The sequence below is a fragment of the Aythya marila genome, assembly GCF_965140915.1.
Source record: "Aythya marila genome assembly, chromosome: 12".
NCBI lineage: Eukaryota > Metazoa > Chordata > Aves > Anseriformes > Anatidae > Aythya > Aythya marila.
In genome coordinates, this window is record NC_139053.1 from 15,833,712 (window position 1) to 15,857,017 (window position 23,306).

The 23,306-nt window shown below is 42.0% G+C and overlaps 1 protein-coding gene across 4 annotated transcripts in view; it reads right to left on the reverse strand.

The window, feature by feature from the left end:
• Positions 1-23,306, reverse strand: part of MAF (MAF bZIP transcription factor) — a 178,445-nt gene that overhangs the window by 107,961 nt on the left and 47,178 nt on the right. The window contains exon 3 of one of the 4 annotated variants that reach the window (XM_082770302.1): positions 10,231-11,154. The exons of 1 other annotated variant lie outside the window; for it this stretch is intronic. Coding sequence is in view for 1 of the 3 variants with exons in the window: in XM_082770300.1 (XP_082626426.1) it covers positions 11,130-11,154 (25 nt within the window). In the remaining 2 variants the exon portion in view is untranslated. Of the gene's footprint in view, positions 1-10,230; positions 11,155-23,306 lie in introns of those variants that run through there. 2 more of the 4 variants (XR_014318366.1, XM_082770300.1) reach the window with 2 other exon arrangements.

Sequence of the window (23,306 nt, forward strand, 5' to 3'; positions counted from 1 at the left end):
CCAACCTCAAAAGGAGCATTTTTTCAGCCCTTTATATGACAAACTAAATGCTGTCCTGACTACGATGCCCTGTGCTTCATGGGCTGAGCAATGTCAGGACATCCACAAGGATTTAAGGTTGTGATATTCAAGGGAGGCCTCAGGGAATTAGTAGCCAGGTTTTTAAAGGTATTTAGATACCTAACTCCCATTGATTTTGGAACTGGCTACATGTGTGAAAATCTTGCTATTGCTTTTGCTGTTTTATCTTTCTTCGCTCAAGGCAATGCTAAGAATGATATATGGGCCATAATTAAAAATATACATGGGAAGAATAACCCACATATCTCTATGCTTCTCTATTTCCTTCAACTTAGGAAACTCAGATCTCTTGCACATGTAGAAACTGGAGCATTTCTTTCCCTCTGAGAAACTAGCCATTTTTCTCCATCATCCAGATCACATTTTCAGGTTCCTGGTCTGAACATACCCACCCAGCTTGGCTCTTTTGAGCATTTCTCAGCAGGACTTGCAGACCACTGTGCTGAGGCTTTCTGTGCAGATCCATTTTCACTTTCATCTCTCCCAGTTTTTGAAGGCGTAATGAGCAAAAACCAGTCCCAGCTTAGCTCAGGCCTGGATAGGCAGCTCAGAGGTGCTACAACTGCTGCATGGGGAAGGAAAGGCACGCAGGTCCTCACAAGTTTATTTTAGAGGGCATAATCACAAATGCAATGACTTTCTGGGCATAATGTGCAGCTCCTGAACATGAAGCTTAAGAACATGTGCTTTTCCTTCAGACCTGATAGATCATTGCAAATGCCTTGACCCTATGTGTAATGCAAAACCAATGGCTTTGGCTGCTTGTGGCTAGTGTTAAAAGTGCTGGGTGTTGGTGTGTTCCCCCCTACACACACCGGTGCCTGAAAAAGAATCAATAAGTCATGGTATAACATGAATAATCTGGATTCTGATCTACTGACTGGGACATATTCGAATGTCTGTACGGCAGAAGATTTCCTCTTATGCTGAGTATGATAAAGGGTAAAAGAGCTTTATTCCTCTAAGAGTTAGAAGGACCCAATTTACACAGAAAAATGTGGCTGAGGCTCTCTCAGCTTCTCTAAGGGATGCTTTGTGTAGGATGAAATTGGCTCAGATCTGTTCTACTCTCAGAATGGCACCAGAGTGGGATGGGCTACAGTCATTTTTTGCATACATTACTCTTACAGAAGGCTTGGACAAACAGTCCTGTACTTCTCTGGTTTTAATTCCCCAGGAAAAAGGTGTGATGAGCCACTGAATCCCCCAGCTGTTGGCATGAGCCCATTTCTCTGCAGAAGCTGGTACCTGACAGCACCCAGCTTCAGGCACAGGCAGGCCAGAGCCACTCTGCAGTGAAAGGAGCAGGAAAACTGTGACATTTATAATACAGGATACTTGTGATATTATTTTTTAAAGATCTGAAGATTAAGCATCAAGTCTAACTTCATTCTCAGTCAACAAGGAGAACAAAATACCTTGAAAGGGTGATTCAGCCCACCCCGAGTGGAGGGATCCTGGCTGGCTGGCACGAAGGAGACACCTTGGCTCTGTGAAAATTGCTGAAAGTTCATGCAGTTGCTGAAACAATGTGACTTGACTGCAAACACTGCAACCAGAAATTGGTTATTTCTTTTTTAAACTGCTGCCTGGAAACGAGATGAATGCAAGCCAAAAAACCACATGGCTGTGTTATAGATCGTGCTGTATCACAACTAGCAAGGAAAGGCTCGTTCCCACCCTCAGCATGGATGTTTGCTGCTGAAGGCAGTAAAAGTGCAGCTGAAGTTATTTTACTAGCTTGTAAGTAACAGCCCTCCCAGATCATAAATTACTTTCCGATAGGAATTTACTCTTCAGGATAGGATGAAAACTCTAAAAAGCAGCCTGTAGATTCTGTCTGCACTGATTTCATTGCAAGACCAGTGTCATGGGGCTTAAAGCACATCTCTGTTCTGCACTCCCACCTTCCTTCTAGATTAAACCCCCTAAAATAACAAAGCAACCAGGGCTGAATCCAGTGGGCCCGGTGAGAAAGGTGGCACATTGGCCAACAAAGGGAATTCTAGATCACAAACACTCAGAAGTCAGACATGGCAAAAGCTCGGGCGGCTTCCATGGGACACCATTTTCTCAGGGCTTATCACAATTTTTGGCTGTGAGACAGCTAGCTTAGCTGGAGCCATCCATGAGCTGACCGAGGGCTCTGAAAGCAGGCTGCTGCTGGGGCAGGGTGTGTGAGCAGCAAGCAGCAGGCATCAGAAATGCAGCGGTTTGCTTTTTTATGAGGAGGTCAAAACAAATCCCTAAGAGTCAGGCCAGCCAATTTTAACGTCTGATGGTGCTTTTCCCATGCCAAAGCTGTGATCATTCTCTTGCCCTGGCTGCCTCTGCAGCACCGCAACATGCTGAGCTTCAGCATGGGCAGGATCTGGGACAGGGAGAGAAAGAGAAAGAGAAAGAGAAAGAGAAAGAGAAAGAGAAAGAGAAAGAGAAAGAGAAAGAGAAAGAGAAAGAGAAAGAGAAAGAGAAAGAGAAAGAGAAAGAGAAAGAGAAAGAGAAAGAGAAAGAGAAAAATGAAGGAAGGAAAGGTGGAAAGGGAAGGAAGGAAGGAAGGAAGGAAGGAAGGAAGGAAGGAAGGAAGGAAGGAAGGAAGGAAGGAAGGAAGGAAGGAAGGAAGGAAGGAAGGAAAGAAAGAAGGAAGGAAGGAAGGAAGATTTTACAACACATCTGGGTATGAAATTGGCCCTTTTAATTCTCCCCTGGACATAGCCAACATATAGGCACCAGCATATAGGCAACATATAGCACCTGGCCAGCTCTCGTGCACACCTGCAGACTGCAGAGGGACGACTGAGCCTGAAGACCTCAGGATTTTGACCTGCCCCAGCTTCAGTGCTGCTAGGATCTGACAAGTGAACCTGACTTATTGAGACTATGGCTGCAACTCAGATGAAATTTGTGTTCACACTTTTACAAGTTTAAAAACATGGACTATTTTTTTTTTTGGTCGAGTCATAAGTCTTTAAAGGGCTATGTAAGACCCCATGGCCTCATGGAAAAGTCAGCATAGAATAACTCCCTTGAATAAGTTAAAGCCTCTCCTGACCTCACTACTAAAATATTTGAGGCACTAAACGAAACAAGGCAGTGGGAGAAAAAATGGTTCTGTGGACATGCTACAGCATCTCTTTATCTTCAGAGCCTGAAGAGGGTGGAGCGCAATTAGCTCATCCGCGAGAAATTTGGGCAGGCGATGAAGCTTCAAGAAGCATTGAATTCAGCTCCAGGCCAGGATGCTGCTGTCCCCTGGAAGGTAGCAGTCAGCCTGGCAGGGCATTGCTACAAGAAGCTGTGGTGGCCAGAACGAATGGAATCTGGAGGGGACTACGAGAGGACAGACAGCCTTGGTGGCCATTAGATTCCAAAGCCCAGGTGCAAACTCTGTGCTGCTGCTTTGCAGAACAAGGAGAGTAGAGCAAAGGGAAGAATTATTCTGGCAATGCCCCATTCCTCAAACTTCTTCCATACCAAACATCAGAGAGATGAGGATTTTGCACAGACCCACATCTTGCTGTCTATGCAATTCGGTCTCTCTGAGGAGTGACAGTGCTGCACAGCTTCATACCCACTGCCAGGAAGGAGCAAAACTTCCAGGCTTGATGCAAGCCCCGGGATGCATCCTAGCCCAAATAATGTTTTCTGAGAAATAGAGGCAGAAGAAGATATTCCCAGGCAGCTGGATGTGAGAGTATTTCAATATCCGCTCATCCAAGCTTTAATCTCTAAATTGCAAAAACATTAACATTATTGATTGATCAGACATCAATCCAACAGGAAATTTAATTAAATTAAAATGTGTCACTGAGCAGTCCTCACTGCATCACGTATAAATCTTGGGTAATAAGTTGACAAAGACAGCCACGATTGATACTGTGTTCCCAGCTTAATTTATCCCCCACCATTTTATTTTCCTGTGCTGATAATGAGTGTGCCCACAGACATTCCCATCTGCAGGGTGTCGCTCCGATGCACACCAGCCCCGAACCCCAGCTCCCAGACCCCCACCAGCACTGAATGTGGATTATTTACAGCCAGCAAGGCTCACACCAGCCAGCGTCTGGGGCAATACCTCCATCCTAGGCGCTGCCAGGGGCTGGCCCTGCTCAGTGAAGGCTGAGCACAGCTTTCCCATTTCAGCCCTCATAGCAATATTTTTGTCCCTGGTGAAACCACTGCACAGAACTGTGCTGGAGCCACCGCTGAAGCTCAGACACATGCAGATAATAGCAAGATGCTAAGACAGATGATTAAGAAACAACTCCGTACAGTCACTTCTTTGGAGTATTATAAATCATTACGGCTGGCTGAATAACACAAAAAGAGATTAAGAAATATTTTCTCCAATTCATTTCTGAACAGCAGTGGGTTTGGTTTGCTGTCACTAATGGCAGTGTGATATTTACTGTAATTTATTATTATTGTCACTGCTTGCTGCTATTCAGGCAGCCACCAGCTTTTTACAAAAAAAAAAAAAAAAAAAAAAAAAAAAAAAAAAAAAAAAGTTTGGGAATACATGAAGTTTGTGTGGGCTTTATTCTAAGCTATTTCTTGTACCCACTGAGGTCTCTTTGGTTCCCAAACATTTGTTGTTCTCCTTCCCAAGAACCAGGGACCCCAGGGAAGCAGCAGGGCTGCCCATGACCCAGCTCACGCATGATGGGGACGCGGGGAAGAGGGAAAGGGAGCAAGTCAGTAGCCAGTGCAGGGCTGTGAGGTCTGTGCTTTCAGTAAAATGTGGGGAGGAAAGGAAGGGAAACCCAGATCAGTATTTATAGACATCAAAATCCAGCACTAAGCATTTTGCAGAGAGAAGGAAAACAAAGATTAGGTTACTGAGGTGAACCCTATTTGCAGTCAGCAGCTTCCAGGCTCACCAAGCAGCGTGCACGCCCTGCAGTCTCTGCTCCTGAGCACCAAGCTGCTCGTGAGCTGTGCTACCTTTAGGAACCACTTGCATTGTTTTTTCTGCTGTTGTCTTTAATCTTCCTAAATCCCAACTCCAATTCCATCTCTCGATAGCCGTCCTTTAAACAAATACGAAGGTAATAGCGATCAGCTTGTGACTGGATGTGAAAATAGAGCTGTCTCAGCATCGATTCCTACAGACAGGGCACAGATTGTCTCTGTCTCCACCTCCCACTTGCAGCACAGGAACAGCTTTCGTGCCTTTGTCACAAGTGCCAACCTGAGGAAGTTGCGATGCAAAAGCAAGGAAAGGAGCGGTGGATTTACTTGACAGCACTCATTGCTGACAGTAAATATCTTCAGAATTTGATCCGTAAAAGTTTCCTTCTCCATGGTCCATGTCATGGGTGGCTGTTCTGGGGGGAATATTTCAGCCTAGCTCAGCCCCAACACATCTCTGCTTTGCAAGGGAAAACCTACACTGCACAGGACATAAAAAGTGAGCTCAGCTGCAGGGGGGGAACAGCTCTAGAGTGGCATTCAGAGGTCGTGATTAAAGAGCTGTAAATTACAAAGTGTGTCAATTCCGTACACACATTTACATGGAGTTTGTCAGACCTGGCTCTGGAACACGTATTTCCTGCAGAAACCATCCAGAAAAGCTAACAGGCTGCTTTAAACCCCAACATGTGAGGCCCCCAACCAGGTTTTAATGGATTAGTATGGCTGGAAAGGGCGATCATGATCATCTGGTTTTGTTTCCTATGTAACACAGCTGAAGAACTTCACCCACTCTTTTCAGCATCAAAGCCATAACTTCTGTCAAAGCTATTGCATATCTTTAGAAAGACACTCAGTCTTGATTTAGAGACTGAAAGCAATGCTAAATCCGCCGCATTCCTAAGCCAACTGTTCCAGCCGTTAACTACTCTTGCTATTAAAAAGGCAGACTTCCAGGCCAAATTTATCTAGCTCCAGCTTCCTACAGTCAGATCCTGCTATGTCCTCTCCTGTTGTATGAAGGAGCAGATTACAGTCAGGTTTAAACTATGGGGACTATCTTACAAGTCACTGGAAGCTTTCTCTTCTTGGATAGTCTTGGAAATATATCACCTGCGAAGATTTATGAATGGACAAATTCATTGAAAATACCATGCACAAAATAATGGCTCGAATAGCCCACTCTCTTTTCATGAAGTATTTCTGTGCATTTTCCTATGTGTGTTTTATTTCACTTTTCATCTGGTGGCTCTGGGATGATACAGATGATGAGATATAGCTAAATATGTATCGCACTTAGAGCTCTCCCTTAGCACACCAGCCGAGGTGTAATTCTGTGCATCAAAGCAGCAGTCTGTGTCACATCCAGCACAGACACTGAACAATGTCCCTTTAGAAAGGGCACAGGGTGAGAGTAGCTTTATGACACTATTGATTTATTCTGTGCCTGCAGTTAAAAACTATACCCAGACAGACAATAAAAATAACTGCTCTAACCATATAACAGCTTCCTGCTACTAAAATGGATTTTACACTTAAAGTCATGGAGGGCTTTTCTTTCTTTCTTTTTTAAGTCTCAATTACGATTTTTTTTTTTTTTAATAAATGGAAATGAGAAATTGTGAGAGCTGTTTTAGTCCTGATGTTTTCCATTTCTTCTGACATACTTAGTGTTTAGAAAGTCCAGGATGATTTTCCTGTCGCATAGTTGTGTCGCAAGTGGTCACCATAACTGGGTATTAATCAGGCCAGATAGTTTAGTGCAGGCTTCCTACATGCAGAGATATGCAATAGGAGTGGTAATCTGGAATGGATTTACCATATAAAATAAAATTGATTACAGTCTTTGCGGTCAACTGGATGAGCTGGGATTGGGGTCTTGGCCTTAGATTTGAAATTCAAAATAATATCAAGAGCAACAGGATCATCTCCCAGAAAACTCCTTTTAACTCAAAGGACCCCACTGAAGGAACAGGTTTGCAGACTGAGATTTATGTAAGCTGCAATCTCTGCTGCATCGAAACTGGTGTTTAAGCAAGTTGCCAGCAAGTTTCTGTGGTACTGGGGAAAATAGCTCAGAAAAGGGAATAGGAGGGGGAATCTGCTATTCAAGTGCCATTCTCTTTCTATTGGTTTTATGATTCAGGAAATGTTGCCTGAATAGCATATAGTGTGAGATATTGTACTGTGGCCTCCTGTCCCTGGAGATGCTCTCAGAAATTAGATAATTCCACTGGCAGGGATTTTATAAAACTGAGAAAAGATTGTAATAAATGAACCCAAATCCAAGAAACATTGGTGGGAAAGTCAAGATTAGGCTCTTCACATCTGTCAGGGGGATTCTTCCACTTACTAATGTTTTATGATAAATTTCACAGAAATTAATTATATTGTTTTAAGATTAAATTATTGAATATGTCTGTAAGATATGTTTATATTGTAATTTGTAAAACACACAAATAGGAGTATTTCCACATAAAACCACCTTGTGGAAATCCTGTGCTCTCCAGTCCAGGGAAAGAAGACATGATCTTTTTTATCCTTGCTTTTACATATCCTTTTGGTAACTCTGGCACTGGAAACCCTAATGTCAGTTCTTGCATTGGGTGGTGTTGTCTGGTGAAGTATTCAGGTGGATGTGACACCAGAGACAATGATCTGTTTCAGTTTCTCTGATTTTTGTGTAATTGACAGCAGATGATAACAAAGACGGAATTTAACATTTCTACTTAAATTATAAGGCTGATTATTAATCTTTATTGTATCTTCCATTCACCCACACTAACCAGTGTCTGGCCCTTACATTTCACACCTTCTCCCTCACACTGGATTCACCCTTTCAAGAGTGCAATTTCCCAATTTTACTTACACCTCACTTTTTTATTACTTTCTGTGAATGTGACTACTTTACCTCCTAACAATCACCACTGACTTCTGAGGGCCCCCGATGTCTGGCAAATTTTGAATGAGCAGAATCATACAGTCATCTTGCAGCCCACTGAGCTTTTCCCTGGAGAAGCCCTGCACTGTTTTGGAGGTGCCATGGGACCCTTGCACAAAGCCAGAGTTGATTGCTCCCTGAGTGGGTGGCTGCTCTGCTTGTCCCTCTGTGGCTGCACTGCTCAAGTGCAGCTCCCACGGGACCGGTCTTTAAAGGAGGTTCATGACAGCAAGTTGCACCAGAGCTCCATCAGCCTGGGGTGAAACCCTGAGCTCTCAGAAAGGGAAGATAACTGGGAGCAGGATTTCTCCCTGAAAGTCTTCACAGCTCTGCAATGCTGAAAAAAATCCTTATGGGGGAGTGATCCCTTCTGGTGCTTTTCCAAGCCTGCTCTTGAGAGTAGCAGATATATTTACATTGGAGGTGGGTTGCTAAGCACAGCAACTACTCTACAGGAGCTAGGCACAACAAACCAACTCCCCAGGCTTGACTCTGTGCTCGAATACAGCTATGTGGGCGTAGATGGCTGCATAGCTCAATAATTGTGATAGCACATAAATCCTGAGGAGGAAATTATTTAGGGTAGCTATGGCACCTAAGGGTTTGCACTGCTAAGAAGCTCAACTGGAGCTGGTCTATCCCAGGAGCAATAAAGAGGCTGATGGTTTTCATCAGCAAAGGAAACCATTCTTGATGTCAGCACAGGTCAGAACACAAGGTGCTGCTTAGGGGATAAAGTGGGATAACAGGTCATGGAGCAGCCTGACTTGAAGGGGAAAAGGCTTTGTCTCACCTGGTGTGACCCTGTGTCATAGGTTTACAGCACTTTTGGAAAGAGAGCACTCAAAAACATGTGCCAACATCGAATCTTTGAATTTGCACGTTTCTGGGATTTTGTGCTAAATCCAGGAGGTTGTTTTCACATATGTTCCTGGAAGACTGAGCAAATGTATTGTGCCTCATTTCATTTCCCCTCCAAAACTGGCAAAAGAGCAACAGAAGATCAGTACGTGCTGCATCATTTTGCACTTCCAGATGGAATTGTCACCTGGGAAAGAAACCGGCTCAACAAAAAACCAAGGAAGTAAACCTGGAAGATTTAAGTGGAGGTTGCTGTCTGCTGCTCAGCCAACTGGTCTTTGGGAAGTGCTCTCAAAGTTCACCCGTTCACTATCTGGATGCCAATTTGCCAAGAGATGCTATCAGTTGATTAAAACACAGCCTGCCAGCTTCCTGCTTGACAAAACTAAATACAATCTGATCGGGAATTTTCAAATCCATTACAGAATGACCAGCCCATCACTTAAATCAGTGTACACCACTTTGCCATGAATCATCAACGTACTTTGCTAATATATTTGTAGCAGCTAAACCTTGACAGTCTGTCAAAACCATCTCTGAGTGCCGGATCCTTGGGGGTGGGAAATGGCCGGAGCTTCGAACCACGAGGGTTTCCTGTTGTTCCTCGCTCAGCTGGGTGAAGGTCATTTCCTCTCCTCTCTCAAACAGAAGAAACTGAACCATCAGACCTTGAAGACAGGACAGGGAGCTCTTAGAAACAGCAGCAGCCCCAGCAAGGAGCTGTCTCCTGCACAGACACCCTAAAAACAGAGGTGCAGTCTTGCAAATTATTTCTTCTGCATGCTGTAGCACCAAATAAAATAAAATAAAATAAAATAAAATAAAATAAAATAAAATAAAATTAAGGCTGCAAAGCCAGGCTAGAAATTCTGCAGTAGAAGGAAGGGGCATGCTGCCAAAGCATTAAGGATAATCCAGTAGCTGGTTTGGGTGTTTTAAAAAAAATAAAAACACAACTCTTTTGTTGGCTCTTTGGAGTGTTTTTTTTTTTTATCTCCTGAGTTGGATTCCCAACTCCAGATATACATCAGTGTTTGCACATCAGCTGCAATGTATTCTTGATCATCCCAATGTGATAGATGGAACTGTTACTTGATGAATTGCTGTGGGACTCTTGCTAGCTAAATGACATGGATATCCCAGAAGAACAAGTCAACCCCAGCAGAAAAGTAAAGTCTTAGTACCCTAGCAGAAATAAGATCTTAGGGAGGGAAGCAAACCAATGCAAACACTTCTAGAGAAAGCAAGCAAATGCAATGAAATTGGGAGGCCTTTTATTATTGATCACCTGAGCAGCAGATGATAATGAAAAGGAGAGGTCAGAGAGATAATAAGCTGTAAGCAGAGGAATTCTCAGGTAATGCTCCAATAACTAGTATTAACCTCCAACTCCACCATTACTTCTGTGTCTTTTTGCCTTCTGTCTCCTTCATCCCTTTCCTTCAGTTCTCCCTCCCTGTTCTTTTGTGTTGTAATTAAACTGCACGATCTACTCAACACACATACAGACAGCACAGCATTTCTATATAAAATGACAATACAAATTTTTATGTGGTGTAAATTCAGTGTAACTCCATATCTAGTCTCAACATGTTTTATTTACAGTAAAATGTGTAAGCAGGAGACAAACATCTTTTGTTTGCACAGTTTCAAAAGCATATAGCATAAGGGGTAGTTCATGCCCCCCCCTTACATTGCTGAGAGTCTGGGAAGTCTCACCAGAAGTGAGACTGACTTGGGATAGGTGTAATAAAGTAGGGATTCACAGGCATAGTTTCTTCATTTACACTAACACAAAGTGAAAGGACAAAGAGGCTCCCCAAATTCTGCCCTTGTGGTTCAAATTTGAATATATATTTTTAAAGCTGGCCAAGCAACTGAAATTAAACCTCATGTAATTAAGTTCCAGTAATTTGAATGGAATGCAGTCCTGGGAAAGTTAGCAGGCTGAAAAAGTTATGGCAAAGCAGATACATTGAATTTTTGGTGCCATTCCTATCACATCAGAAGTCCACAAAGAGGAAATTTGGGATAAATCAAGAGTTTTCAGTCTCTGGTGTGCAGACCCCAGATGTCCATGGGCTAAACCCAACAAGCAGATGGCTGGGTGGTTTGTTCCCACCTGAAGATCTCTTCAAGCTTCCAGTGGAGGACTGTGATGCTGCCCCAAAGTCTCTGTCCTCAAGAACGCCACCTTCTTCTTCATGAACATACGTGGCATTGTTCTCTGGTCCTCATACCCACCAGCAGTCCTGGCTTACCTCCTGCTGCTGAAGATACTTTTGGCCTCCTCATGGTGCAGATTTATAAGCAGTGTGATCTCCTCTGGGTCCAGACGTCACCACTCCAGGTCTTCTGGGAGACTAAGGTTGGAAATTGGAAAAGGGATCACAAAAGGTGATAATGTAGAAGAAAGGAGAGCAACAAGAAGGAACAGCTACAGAAGATGGTATAGTTAATAAATAGAAAGGATAATGAACCAAGAGAAGTCTTGGTGGAAGAAAGAGAAGTAGCAGCCGCAAGAACTGCCAGACACCAACAAAAAGAGCATCACATAAAGCATTTGATCCTCTTTGTAGCACAAGCTCCACTCTAGGTTGGCATGGGAGCTCTGAGAGGTTTGACAGCCTTTCTCTTGCAAAGCAGTGTTACATACACCCTGGAGAACTTCATGGTAGTATGGGTCACCCTTTGGATCAGAGCTGAATGTCCCACCAAGTTCTGATTTGTTTTTGAAGAGAGCTCCCTGTTGGATCTCCTCTGTGTGCACCAAAGCTGTTCTGAAGCTGGACTAGTGTCCAAAAGTGGAGATAACCAGGGGCTTACTGCAAAACCACACTATTGCTTCAAACCAAAATGCTAGTACAGACACCGCTTATTTGTAAGCAAGAGAAGAAGGCTACTTCCAGCAACCCTGAATATATTTAAATATCTGGGGAAAAACTGTAGGGAATTAATAAAATAAATATGCTGAAAACTACCAGAAGGGTTTTTGAACACTCTGCTATTTTATGAACTCATATTGTACCTTCAGCAATTCCAATCTTCAGCTAACATCAGCTGGAGCTCTACTTAAAGAACACTGAAACCCACAGTTTGCCCATTGATGACCAAATTACACAGGAGGAACTACAGTTGATAAGATAAATGATTTATGGACTATTGTTTTCAAGGTTCGCATAAATAACCCTAATTGGTGTTAATCATCCACCCTCTGCTTTGTGTTATCACCAAGCAAAGTACACTTCCTAAAGCAGCTATTTAGGGGCATAATCCTTCAGAAAGACAGGACAGATATTGACTTCAACAGGATCTGGATTAAGGCCCTCGGACAGAAGCAAGTGACTCTGGAATATGAGCAAAACACACCACATTGTCCTTCTATGTGTGCAGGGAAAAGTTTCCTTTCACCATGCAGAACCAAAATTTCCTGATGCTATTCATGCCAGCTTGCAGTTTCTGCCCCATCCCTTTGGAATGGGCTGGCAGCATCAGCTTCAAGGAAGACTGCTCTCAAGCAGCAGACACCTGCACCAGGACTTGGTGGCTTTCTGTCTCCAAATTTATTGTTGTCCCTGAAAAAGAGCTTTGATCTTCTGGTGCTTCACCATTTGTCACACTGTACCCTTGTCAGGAGGGAATGGTGGAACTCAAGACCTCCTTGTTTGCTGGCTTTAGGTGTAAGGTTCGGTCTGTTCAGTTTTAGCATACAGATGAGCTTTCTTGACCTTAACAGGTCTGCACTTTAAATAATGCTTAAATAGCATTCTGGAGGGTACAGTAGCATGCTGCTTACTTACGGAGGCTACAAGGAAGCTAGACAGCTTTTCAATTCCTATATCAAAGATAAAGAGATTTACACATAAAAGGGTGAATTATTTTGATTTGTAGTTTTCAAGCCACTACATATCCACCAACATGAATGCTTCCTTGTCTATGGTTTCTGATAGTTCATATCAGGTTCAACGGCCTAGATTTTCAAAAGTGGCAATTTTGGATGCCAGTATTTCTCCGTGCCAACCCAAAGTGCTTTAAAGATGCCAGATATTGTTAAGATATCTTTGGAAAATCTTTGTATCTTTGGAAAATTGTGTCTTTTTAACACCTCTCAAACAAGACACGCCAAAGTGGTAGCATATATAATCACCAGGGGTGGGTTTGCCAGAGGGGTACCATTCTCTCCCCCCAACACCATTCCTTCCACTGGGCTCTTCATGCCAGTCTTTGCAGAGTCATCCCCCTCTCCCCATCCAAGTTCCCTACAGAGTCAAAATTACCAGTCCTTTTCAACACTCTCAACCACTGAACATCCTATGTAACCTATAAAAAAAAGCTCATTTCCTTAGCTATTTCATCTTTTAAATTGCTGTCAGAGAAAAGTCTTCTAAGGCCTGATTCCGGACACCTAATATCTAGCTATATGGTATTTGAGGGAGAGGAGGGGAAAAACCCTGTCCCATTATCTGCATTATCCAGTTACCCTTGGATGTTTTCCATGTACTTGGAGGAGCAAAGCCCCACTCCTGAGGCTTCGCATTGCAGCCACTGCCTTTTTGGCAGAAGAAGGGTGGATGTGGCTCCCTTCAAAGTCAATCAATGTGACTTCTTTAATCAATGTAGAAGGTCACAATTGTACCACCTTCAAATAGAGTTGGGTACAATTCTTGCTGAGTCCTAAATGTTTATGGGGGGCTCAAGTTGCAGTGGATGTTGGAAAAAGTCTTTTCTGCTCCTGCCTTCAGCACATCTTCTATTCCTAAATCCTTTGTAAGAGTTTAAGATCAAATAAAAATTATATCTAGGTCTCTGAGATTCAGTGAAACACAAGTATGCAAAATGAAACCCCAGATTACACAAAACGGACTTAGTTTTGTGTTTCATTATGCCTTTGAACACATCCAATTTTGCTGAAAGGTTCAGAGAGCTCAGGGAGCTCTTTGCAAAGACAGGTCACATTTTGAGCAAAGTTAAAATGATTTTGAGTTTCACATCAGAATATCTACAAAATTTCACTGTGGTCACAAAACAAAAATCTATCATATTTCAAGGGACCACTTACTAGGAGAGGACACTTGAGCAAGGCATGTGTGAAAAACATTCAGATGAAGTCAACAAACTAAACTGTCAATTCAAAATGCTGGATCTTTTAAGCCAGAATATTCTTCCCCCACAATTAGAGTCATTTTATTGCCACAACTGGAACTGGATCCAAAGCCCACTAAAGGCAAGGGTAGAATTTCCATTGATTTCCAAGGAGTCTGGATCAGATCCTAGATCACATTGTCACACTGCAGCAAAACCCAACCTTACTGCAGCGTACACACCTGCTTTCTAAAATCTCAGCTCCAGCCGTTCAAATTCATTGCAGGTACAATCTGGATTATTTCAGCATTGCTTGGTGTAATGCTAAATAAATAGTGCTTTATCAAAACGAGCAAAGATGAATACTGCTTCTTGTCAGTAAATTAGCAGAACTAATGAACACTTTTTTTTTTTTTTTTTTCCTAAGAGTGTCTGCTTAAATCAAAACCAGGTGTCAACAATTCTTGTTCTATCAGGCTGGTGTCTTCCTGCACAAGTGGTAGATTAGGGTTAGCTAAAGTAATATGAAGTGAATGAGGACCTCACACTATTTTTAATGGAGATACTTAGGTTTCCTTTACAGATTTGAAAAATTCACCAAAATCTCGTTAGTCAAGGGCTCAGAAGATTCTGTGTACAGAAGAGAGGAAGAAGGGAAGGAGAGAAAAAGGCAGGCAGTCAAGAAGAGAAGGAAGAAAGGAGTGAAGGAAGACCACGTTTTGTTTGCTAATACTTCAGGTTGGCAAGTAACAAAAATGTGAAAACCTTCTTTAACCTCTTGCCTCCTCTTGACAAAATCATCTACCTACAAATTAAAAGCATCTCCAGACATTGCTGATTTATTTTCTTAGGTGGTTCTGTAATGTAAATTGCTATGTGCATTAAGAAATTATTTTGAAAATAAGACATGGAGATTTTTTTTTTCTCTGCAAATCGAAACAGAAGTATATATCTGAGGGGAATTTCTGGGAAGAACAAATAATCCTCTGGAGCTGGTGGTAGAGTAGGTGCCCTAAACAAACTTACAGAAGGAGTGTAATGAGGCAATGATTTATTGATCTCTACGCAACTCTCATCGCTATACAGTGTGTTGTAAGAACCAGCAAAAGGGTGAAGCAGCTATCATACAGCCTTCTTCTCCTCCTCATGTGTTTCTGGATATTACCAGCTCAGGTATGATGGTGTGATACTGAAACATGGGTACAGCCACACCGAGTCACAGGCTTGGAAAATGATCTCTGTGCTGCAACGTTTCACATTTCAGACTTAGAGCTGCACCATCACCCCTGCCCAAAATAAATGAATAAATAAATAAATAAATGTCTTTCGATATTGTGAAGCTTTGTGTAAATACCAAATGTAATTTGTGTTGGATGTATTATTGCTCTATTTGCACAAAAGGGATTTTCAGGAACATTTTCATCAGGACGTGAAATCCTAGATCTTCCAAAGTCAATGGTAAAGCTTCCCTTGCTTTCAAAAGGAGCAGCATTTTACTCATTCCATTTAAAATGTGTTAGTGACTAGTTACAGATGGAAAATTCTGCACATATAAACATATTTGTAAGAAAATCTCAGTCCTAAAGAATTACAATCAATCAAATAAGGAGCAGAAACACGTAATGCAACCAGTATTGCACCAATCAATACAGATCGACAGGAGTCTGATCCTTACTGGGTGGTATTTGCAATTAGCTGTGCTTTTTTGCAATTTAAAATTCATTTGGTTTCTTGTAATGACTGGTGGATTGCTTACAGTTCTGCCCAAGTTCCTCCCATTTTCTTCAATTTAATATAAATGTATTTGGTGAGTTATTTATAATAAATAAATGTGAAAAAAATTACCTGCAAACTACTTGTGCTCACCCCCTCCCCCTGCACACAAAAAGGCTAAATCAGTGAAATAAATTAATTGCTATGAATTATTCAGCTCTACCTGTGGCAATGAAAAATAGCAAGAGCATTAGGTTTCTTCTTTGTGTACTAAGCCTCTAATTTATAGAGAATGCATATTAATAAAACACAGGATATTCATCAATATTCAAGTCACTGGCTGCCTGGCTATTTAATCTAAAATTACCAGCCAGCTCAAAACTCTTACTAGTTAATCATGCAATCTAAGCCATTCTGATATTGATGTTTAACATTAATTGCCCAACTGCAATTTATAAAATCCTCTCCTACATCTTCCTTTTGCCTAGCAGAGAGCCCTTTGACATGTCTAACTTCATGGACAAGCTGCAGAAGACCAGTTCATCTGGGCCCTTCTACAACCCCAAATGTTTGCTTGTTTCCCAAGAAAAGGATGTAATCTTCCGTTGTGTATTTGCATCTCTTCTGAATATACTAACAACAGTGAAAGATAGCTATGGTCTGAAGAGGATATAAAGAGAAATGCTAGCTCTGCTGCAGTCAGAGTTACCTTTGACTTCCATGGCATTGGTTTCCTGAGCATCACAATCAATACACATCAATACACTACAAGGAGCACAAGGACTACCCAAATTCCCCTACCTCACCACATCTCTGTTCCTTAAACCTTGCTGAAAAGCGGCCTCTAACTAACTAGCTAGCTAAATAACTATTTTATCTAGCTAGCTAGCTAGCTCCAGCTCTGACATAAAAGGTGGTTGTTTGGTTTCCCTGAATGTTATCAGAAAAAAAAAAAAGTTCTTCACTGTAAAGATTTTTATATATTTCACGGTTTCTGCAGATGTTCTGCAGGTGGTGAGAAGAACCAGCTGGTATTAATTCCACAGAGTATGTTGGCCTTTAAATGGAAGCATCAGGGAGGCTGCAATAGTGACCAGTGTCACAGTGACCAACCATGAACTCCACAAAAAGCCACCAACAGTGGATATCCTCACCAAAACCTGACTTCACGTGATGCAACTAGGCCAAAATTTAGGCACAAACTCACAAAGTTTATCATACCAGTAAGAACTGCTGATGGAGTAGATGTTAGAGATAGTTTCCTGAAGTGATGAGTGGTAACACCAAATGGGACCCCATATCCATATTTTCATTCACAATTTTTCTTCATTGTTCTACTTTTTTATTAATATAATCAGATTAAAGCAAACCAAGAAAGAAAAACAAATCAAAATGTTTAGCTGTTTTAACCAAACAGTTAAGTTCTTGGAAGTTAACTGTAAAGCAGGAAATTTGCAGCCAGTTCACTGTCCTCACTGAAGCAGGAACTTCAAACTACAGTTTATATAGTTGCATAAATATACTGTACAATAAATAAAAGCATTCTTAAAAATGACATTCTCAACCTCTTTCAAATTGTTTTACTCTTGTTTCATTTAAGCTTAAGCTTAAGAACCAACAATTTTTTTTCTAAGAATACTTTTTGAGGAAGGAAAGCCCTGTTCTCTGTATATAGACATTCTCCGGAACAAAGAGACAAGTTTTCTGAGTTTTGTCATTTTGCCCTCTGGAATTCAGGAACTACCAACAAATCAGGAACTGTTTCCTTCCATTATTTAAGGGCTGCTTGTGAGCACTCACTGGCCGGATAAGGCACGTGGTGTTGTTTCTCCTCCCCTATTGCTCCGGCACCGAAGCACGCTCCTGGCCTTGGGACTTATGTAAGGGTTGCCATCCATCACAGCCATGTCAATAAGAACTTGAACCTGAATGTTTGCAGAAAGCAAACATGAGAAGTGCAATAGTGGAGTCTACCCCAATTCATTTCAAAATTCCGGTAAATATTTGTGAACAATGTTTTGTAGCATTCGTACAGCTCCCATTGGCGATTAAACTCCACTTCAAAACATTCTGAGGCTCTCAGTGAATTCTGAGCTGCCAAAAGGTAACAACATGCTGACAGCAGAGAGAAAATGATGACTGCAGAGTGAAACAGCCTCGGATAAATAAACTCTCAGCAAACCTCAGTAATTCTATGTGGTGTAAAAGAGGCTTGAGCCTTGTCTGAACTGGGCTTTCACCAAAGTTAGAAAACCAGGTTTAAATTAAATTTAAAGATCATTCTTCTTAAAAGCACTTCTCCACTGCTTTGGCTGGAGAGTGTATTTTTCTAACCAATGTTTACATAGTTTGATCCATTTTCACTTCTTTGCTCAAACTATTAATTAAGCTATTTAAAAATTAAATTGAGTATATGCCTCCTTTGGACTGGATCTCAGGCTTCATTTAATTGTTGGTTCTCGTGCTGGGTCTGGCTGTGAGGGTGTGTGAATCTGTCTTGATTTGGAAATGAACCCAAATTTACAAATGTATTTCATGCAGGCTACAAGATTTAGTAAAATGCCAAAGACATGCCCTGTTTTAATTGTTTTAATTGTTTGGAATATATCCCTGTGATATTAAAAATGACATCTGCAATAAACATGGGCACATGAGTCTTGTGTAACTCACTGCAGAAAACTGTGTGCATCTGTAAATGGCTTAGCTGGAGTTAGAGGCATAAAACAAATGTTTGATTTTGTGAGCATGAAAACATTCCCACATTTCTTGTGATTTATATACCGTAATCATGCTGGATTTTCAAGTGGAAAGGGTGCCTAGAAATTACTGAAAAAGGGTCATTTCTATCTTTCTATTTGCAACTAATATAATGCAAGGCTTTCGATCTTAGTGGGGCCCAATGTGCATACTGAAGTCTGATTTAGATTTTCCCGTTGAACGGCTTTTCTGTATATAAATCTCATGAAGACACACTGATCCTTTAAACTTCAGTGTTGATGCTGAAATTATGCTGTGTGTCAAAATTACATCAAACAGCCGCACTTATTTCCACCAGAAAAATTTGATTATTTCACTCTCATTTACATTACATTTTTCCCCACTATAATGCTGACTTGGAAATTCCCTTAGGTCTGGACACATGAAGTATACTTTTTCAGTAGAAAGAAAGCTTTCATTATATTTCATGATTTTTTTTTCTCCTTGATTTGAATGTTATAATTGGATTGGGGAGATATTTATTGCGAACTTCATGTTTTGCCAGGCTCCATGAGCGGCATCTTTTAATTTCTCTCTTTTCAATGAACCTTTTGACTTGATAAAAGTGGCTCTAAGGTATTTTTACAAAAGGGGCAACTGAGCCAGTTCATTTTAAAACCCTCTCTTTAAAGTATCTCATTTCCTTATTATTTCTTAATAGCAGCACAATCCTGCAATGTCATAAAGAATGCCGCAGTTGACTTCAGTGAGATCAGGATCACTCCCTACTGTAATTAGTTCTATATTTCAAAATACTAGAGGTCATTTTATTTATTTATTTATTTTTCTATCTGAGAAAAGAAAACATTTTGAAAAAAAAAAAAAAAAAAGATTTTCAAGGGTGACTGTCAGTATAATACTAAAAATAAGTTGCATGCATTTCAGTTGCTACAGTTTATGCCTCTAATGAAATTTTCCTCTTCTCATTTACTGCAAAAATTTTAATGTGAGCTTTTACAGCCATTGATTCAGTATCTTTAATCTTCCCCCAATATTAGACTAAATGGGACTAACTGGGGAAAATCCATCTGGTTATAAAGCACACTGTCTATAAAGTTGTTCAGTTCATCCAAAGCGACTTTTTTTTCCCAGTGGGTTCAGATAGGATGAAATTATAATATTTGGAACTACTGTTAATACTATTCAGAGATTAATACATTTGTAATTAATAATAAGTTTAAAATATTATGATGCCTCTGGAGAAATCAAAGGATCTAATGCCAATCACCCCACTCTGTCAGGGATGGTTTAGATCCCACTGCACTAAATTCAGATGCTGTTAATTACATTCAGCAGCAAAGCCTACTCTCTGAGCCCAGAGGGTGAAATTGCTCCTCAGCCCACACCAGGGAGGGAGCATATCACCCCAGCTGCTCATTTTGGTGGGCTCCTTCATGGTTTGCATGAGCAAAGGGCTGGGAGCTGGTCTCCCAGGGAGAAATTAGCTGCATCCACCTCTCTGACAGTAGCCCTGGATGCAGGGAGGTGCAGCACCTGACTGAAATGGTCCAGGGCCCATAACAACTTGACCCTGAGCAGCTACAGGCAGAGCAACGTGTCCGACCATGCCCTTGGAGCAAGGGAAAAATGTATGCTTTCCCTTCAAGACCATTAGGTAACTGCTAAAAATACAAAGCACAGCTTCTGACTCGCAAAGGGTGCAACTGTGGACAGTCCCTTTAGAACTGGTGGGACTGTAGTGCAGAATGAAATTATGAGCCTGCTGAAGTGAATGGAAAGACTCTTGTGTCCCGCGGGGTTGTCAGGTGTTTGCATCCAGGACATGGAAGTTAAGGACATGGGCAAGATGCTGGCGAGACTCAGGGCCTATTTTGGGACACTGCCTATGTTAGGTATGTCTATTGATCCTGCTGACACTGTCCCAGAACACGTGGGAGTCATTCATGCCTTTACTCACCACCAAGAGAAAAGGGCAGGTTGCCAGGCTCCCGGGAGGGGGGGGAAGCAGAAGGGCTGGGTCTGTCTGACAGGGGTACCTCACCAAGAAGCCAAAGCAGTGGGACACTGGGACACCAGCCCTGCCAGCACTGGTTTGGAGATGGCAACGTAAAGCTCTGTAAATGCCCAGAGGGCTCTTTCAGCCTCCCCAGCAGGGTCATGCCAGAAGATGCCCAGCTTCCCATCTCAGTGTGCCTCAGTCCATTGTCTCCTCTGTGATTCTCTCTGCTAACTCTCCATAGCACTGTCCAGATCTGACACTACCTGCAAAAACCTCTTCAGCTCCATCCCAGCTAAGCCACCTCCTCTGCCCTTTCTCCACTGACAGAAACACAGAATCCCAGAATGGCTTGGGCTGGAAGGGACCATAAAGATCACCCAGTTCCAACCCCCTGCCCTGGGCAGGGACACCTCTCACCAAACCAGGTTTCCCAAAGCCCCGTCCAGCGTGGTCTTGAACACCTCCAGGTATGGGGCATCCACAGCTTCTCTGGGCAAAGTGGGTGCTGTATTTGGAGGAGCCAGATCAGGGGTCCTGGTCCCTGCCACAGACTCTGCTGAGCAGCGAGGGCACTCTTGTCAGTGCTTTGTGGGAACGAGCGGAGTGACATATGCTAACACGCTGTTAAACATAACACCACCGTGTTTAAAAATATGCTAGCTAGTCGGATAAAATGCATTTTTAAACATGCCTCCTTTTATTTATTTATTTTTTTAAGGAATTGGTTTGGGTTAATGTGTGTTAGTGAAAACATTTTTGAGCACAGTGGAGACACAAGAGGTGTGGAGTTTGAGTAAGTGTCCTTTGGACAAGCAGAGTCTGAAGGGAAAGTTGACTTAAAAAACAGGTTTTCCCTGATAATGTTAATTTGTTTACATTGTCCAGTTCACAGGATTTCACCATGAGCAGGGAGCAAAATGCTTATGCACAGCATAATACCCATGTAATCCATCCACAATGTTTATAAATTCGGCCCTAAGGCACTACAGCAATAAACACCCTCATTATGTAATACGATAATAATAACTCCCCAAAAGCATTACAACTCTTCCTGTCAATACAGGTATCTTTTTAATGACATGTTAAAACTGAGAGCAGAATTAAAACCACGGTGCAGTTTACTGTCTTTAGTGATAGTTGTAATATATGTCCAGGGAGAGGACAAATCCTTTCAACTGAAAGAAAGCCAGTTTCTGACTCTGTCCCACGTTCCTTTTCTCTCCGCAAATTGCTACTGCAGGAAAACACGTCAACATTTTCCCTTTGCATGCTCTTCTGCTGCTGGCCAGTCCTCCAGGTCTGTTCAGCCCAAGGGTTATTCTACAACAGCTCTTTAGTTTGAAGCCAGGATCCTCAATGATACAATCATTTACAGTGAAGATGGTGGCGCCATCACAGGCCAGTGAGTGTGATTTTGGCCGGTGGACGAAATAGCAAGTGCAAGAGAGCACAAAAAGACAAAAGGCTTTGCTTCCATGCAATGTAATGTGGAATAGCAAATGGAAAATGGAATAGCAAAATCTAGGTCAGTGAAAAGCTTACTTGTATGAAGAGACAATGAGCAGAATTGCCTCTAAATATAACAAATACTTACTCAGGTTTTTACAGAAATCATTGAGGGTTCTTTAAACAATATTTCAGGGGCCTGATTTGTAAATCTGCATGCCCTAATATCATGGTTCACAATGAAACAGAGACACAGAAATGAAACCATACATCAAATGCCCGGCAATGAAAGCACACCAATACTTCCTGTGATTGCCCTTCATCTATGCCCAGGTCAGGTGCAACTGCAGAGCTACATGGGGGGCTGGTTTGACTTTCTTTCAATCAGTCTTTGGGGACAGAGTGCACAACAGAGCCCCATCACCATGCTGAGGGGCTGCAGAGGGTTTGCACTAAGAGCTGACATTTATGAAAGTGAGGTTCTTTAAGGTTTACATTGTATTTGTGTGTAGGGTTTTAAGCAGAGACACTAAAAGAAGACGAAGACGACAATGGAGAAGAAAGGAACCCAAAAGGCACCTCAGAGCAAGACTGGTGCTACCACACTGCCCAGATCCAGCCTCTGAGCTCGGGATGCCTGTTCCAGGGCTTGACAGTGCTGGGGCTGAGATGTGCTGCAGCCCTGGTACACCCATCAGATGGGGAAGGTGGAGGAAAGCTGAGGTTCAAGCTCAGAGCAGACTGAATGTGTGTTTTCAGTGGTACGTGCTAGTAGGAAGAGAAGAGAGGAAAATGAAAGGGAAAAACCTGGGCTGAGTGCTCATTCCAGGCTCCTGAGGGCTGTCCTGACCAGCTGGGGCAAAGACGAGGAAATGTTCCTGACAAGGGAATCTGGTGAAAATCTGTAAGCTCCTCCACACAGGCTCTGGCTGTGGTTTTCCCTAGGGCAGATGGTATTATCAGATTTAAAAAAAAAAAAAAAAAAAAAAAAAAAAAAAGCAAGCAAGAGAGAAGCCCACTGGCTTATGAACTTCCTTGATCTGAAGCTCCATGAATTCTTTCCACCGTTTTGGTACAGCACCTTATGTGCTGGGTGGAAGGGGAAGCTATTGAGTGTTGAATTACCGAGGGGAAAAACATCTCAAATTCCTTTCTATTTATACTCACAACTTTTCCAAATCATTATACTCAAATCCCCTTGCCTCAGCTGAACTGCTCATGGGTTACAGGGCCAAGAAAGAGGTGGAGCCTTCGTAGCTTGCACTAAGCCTTTCAGAAACTTGGAGAAATTTCCAAAAAATGAAAGCAATGAAAATTACCATGCCAGGCAGAGAAGATTTAACCTCTACAGTCCCCTGCGGGCATAGAATTAATATACAAGACAGTAGGAGGTTGCTTTCATAACAGGGAGAATAGGTTGCTTATTTGTGAGAAGTTTTCTGGGACTACTTTCATTGTTAAGCTGAGGCTGACACTGGGTATAGAGAGACAGAAATTTGACAAAAGCAAGTTGTGTTTTGGGGGTATTTGAGAAAAAAAAAAAAAAATCTATTCTGG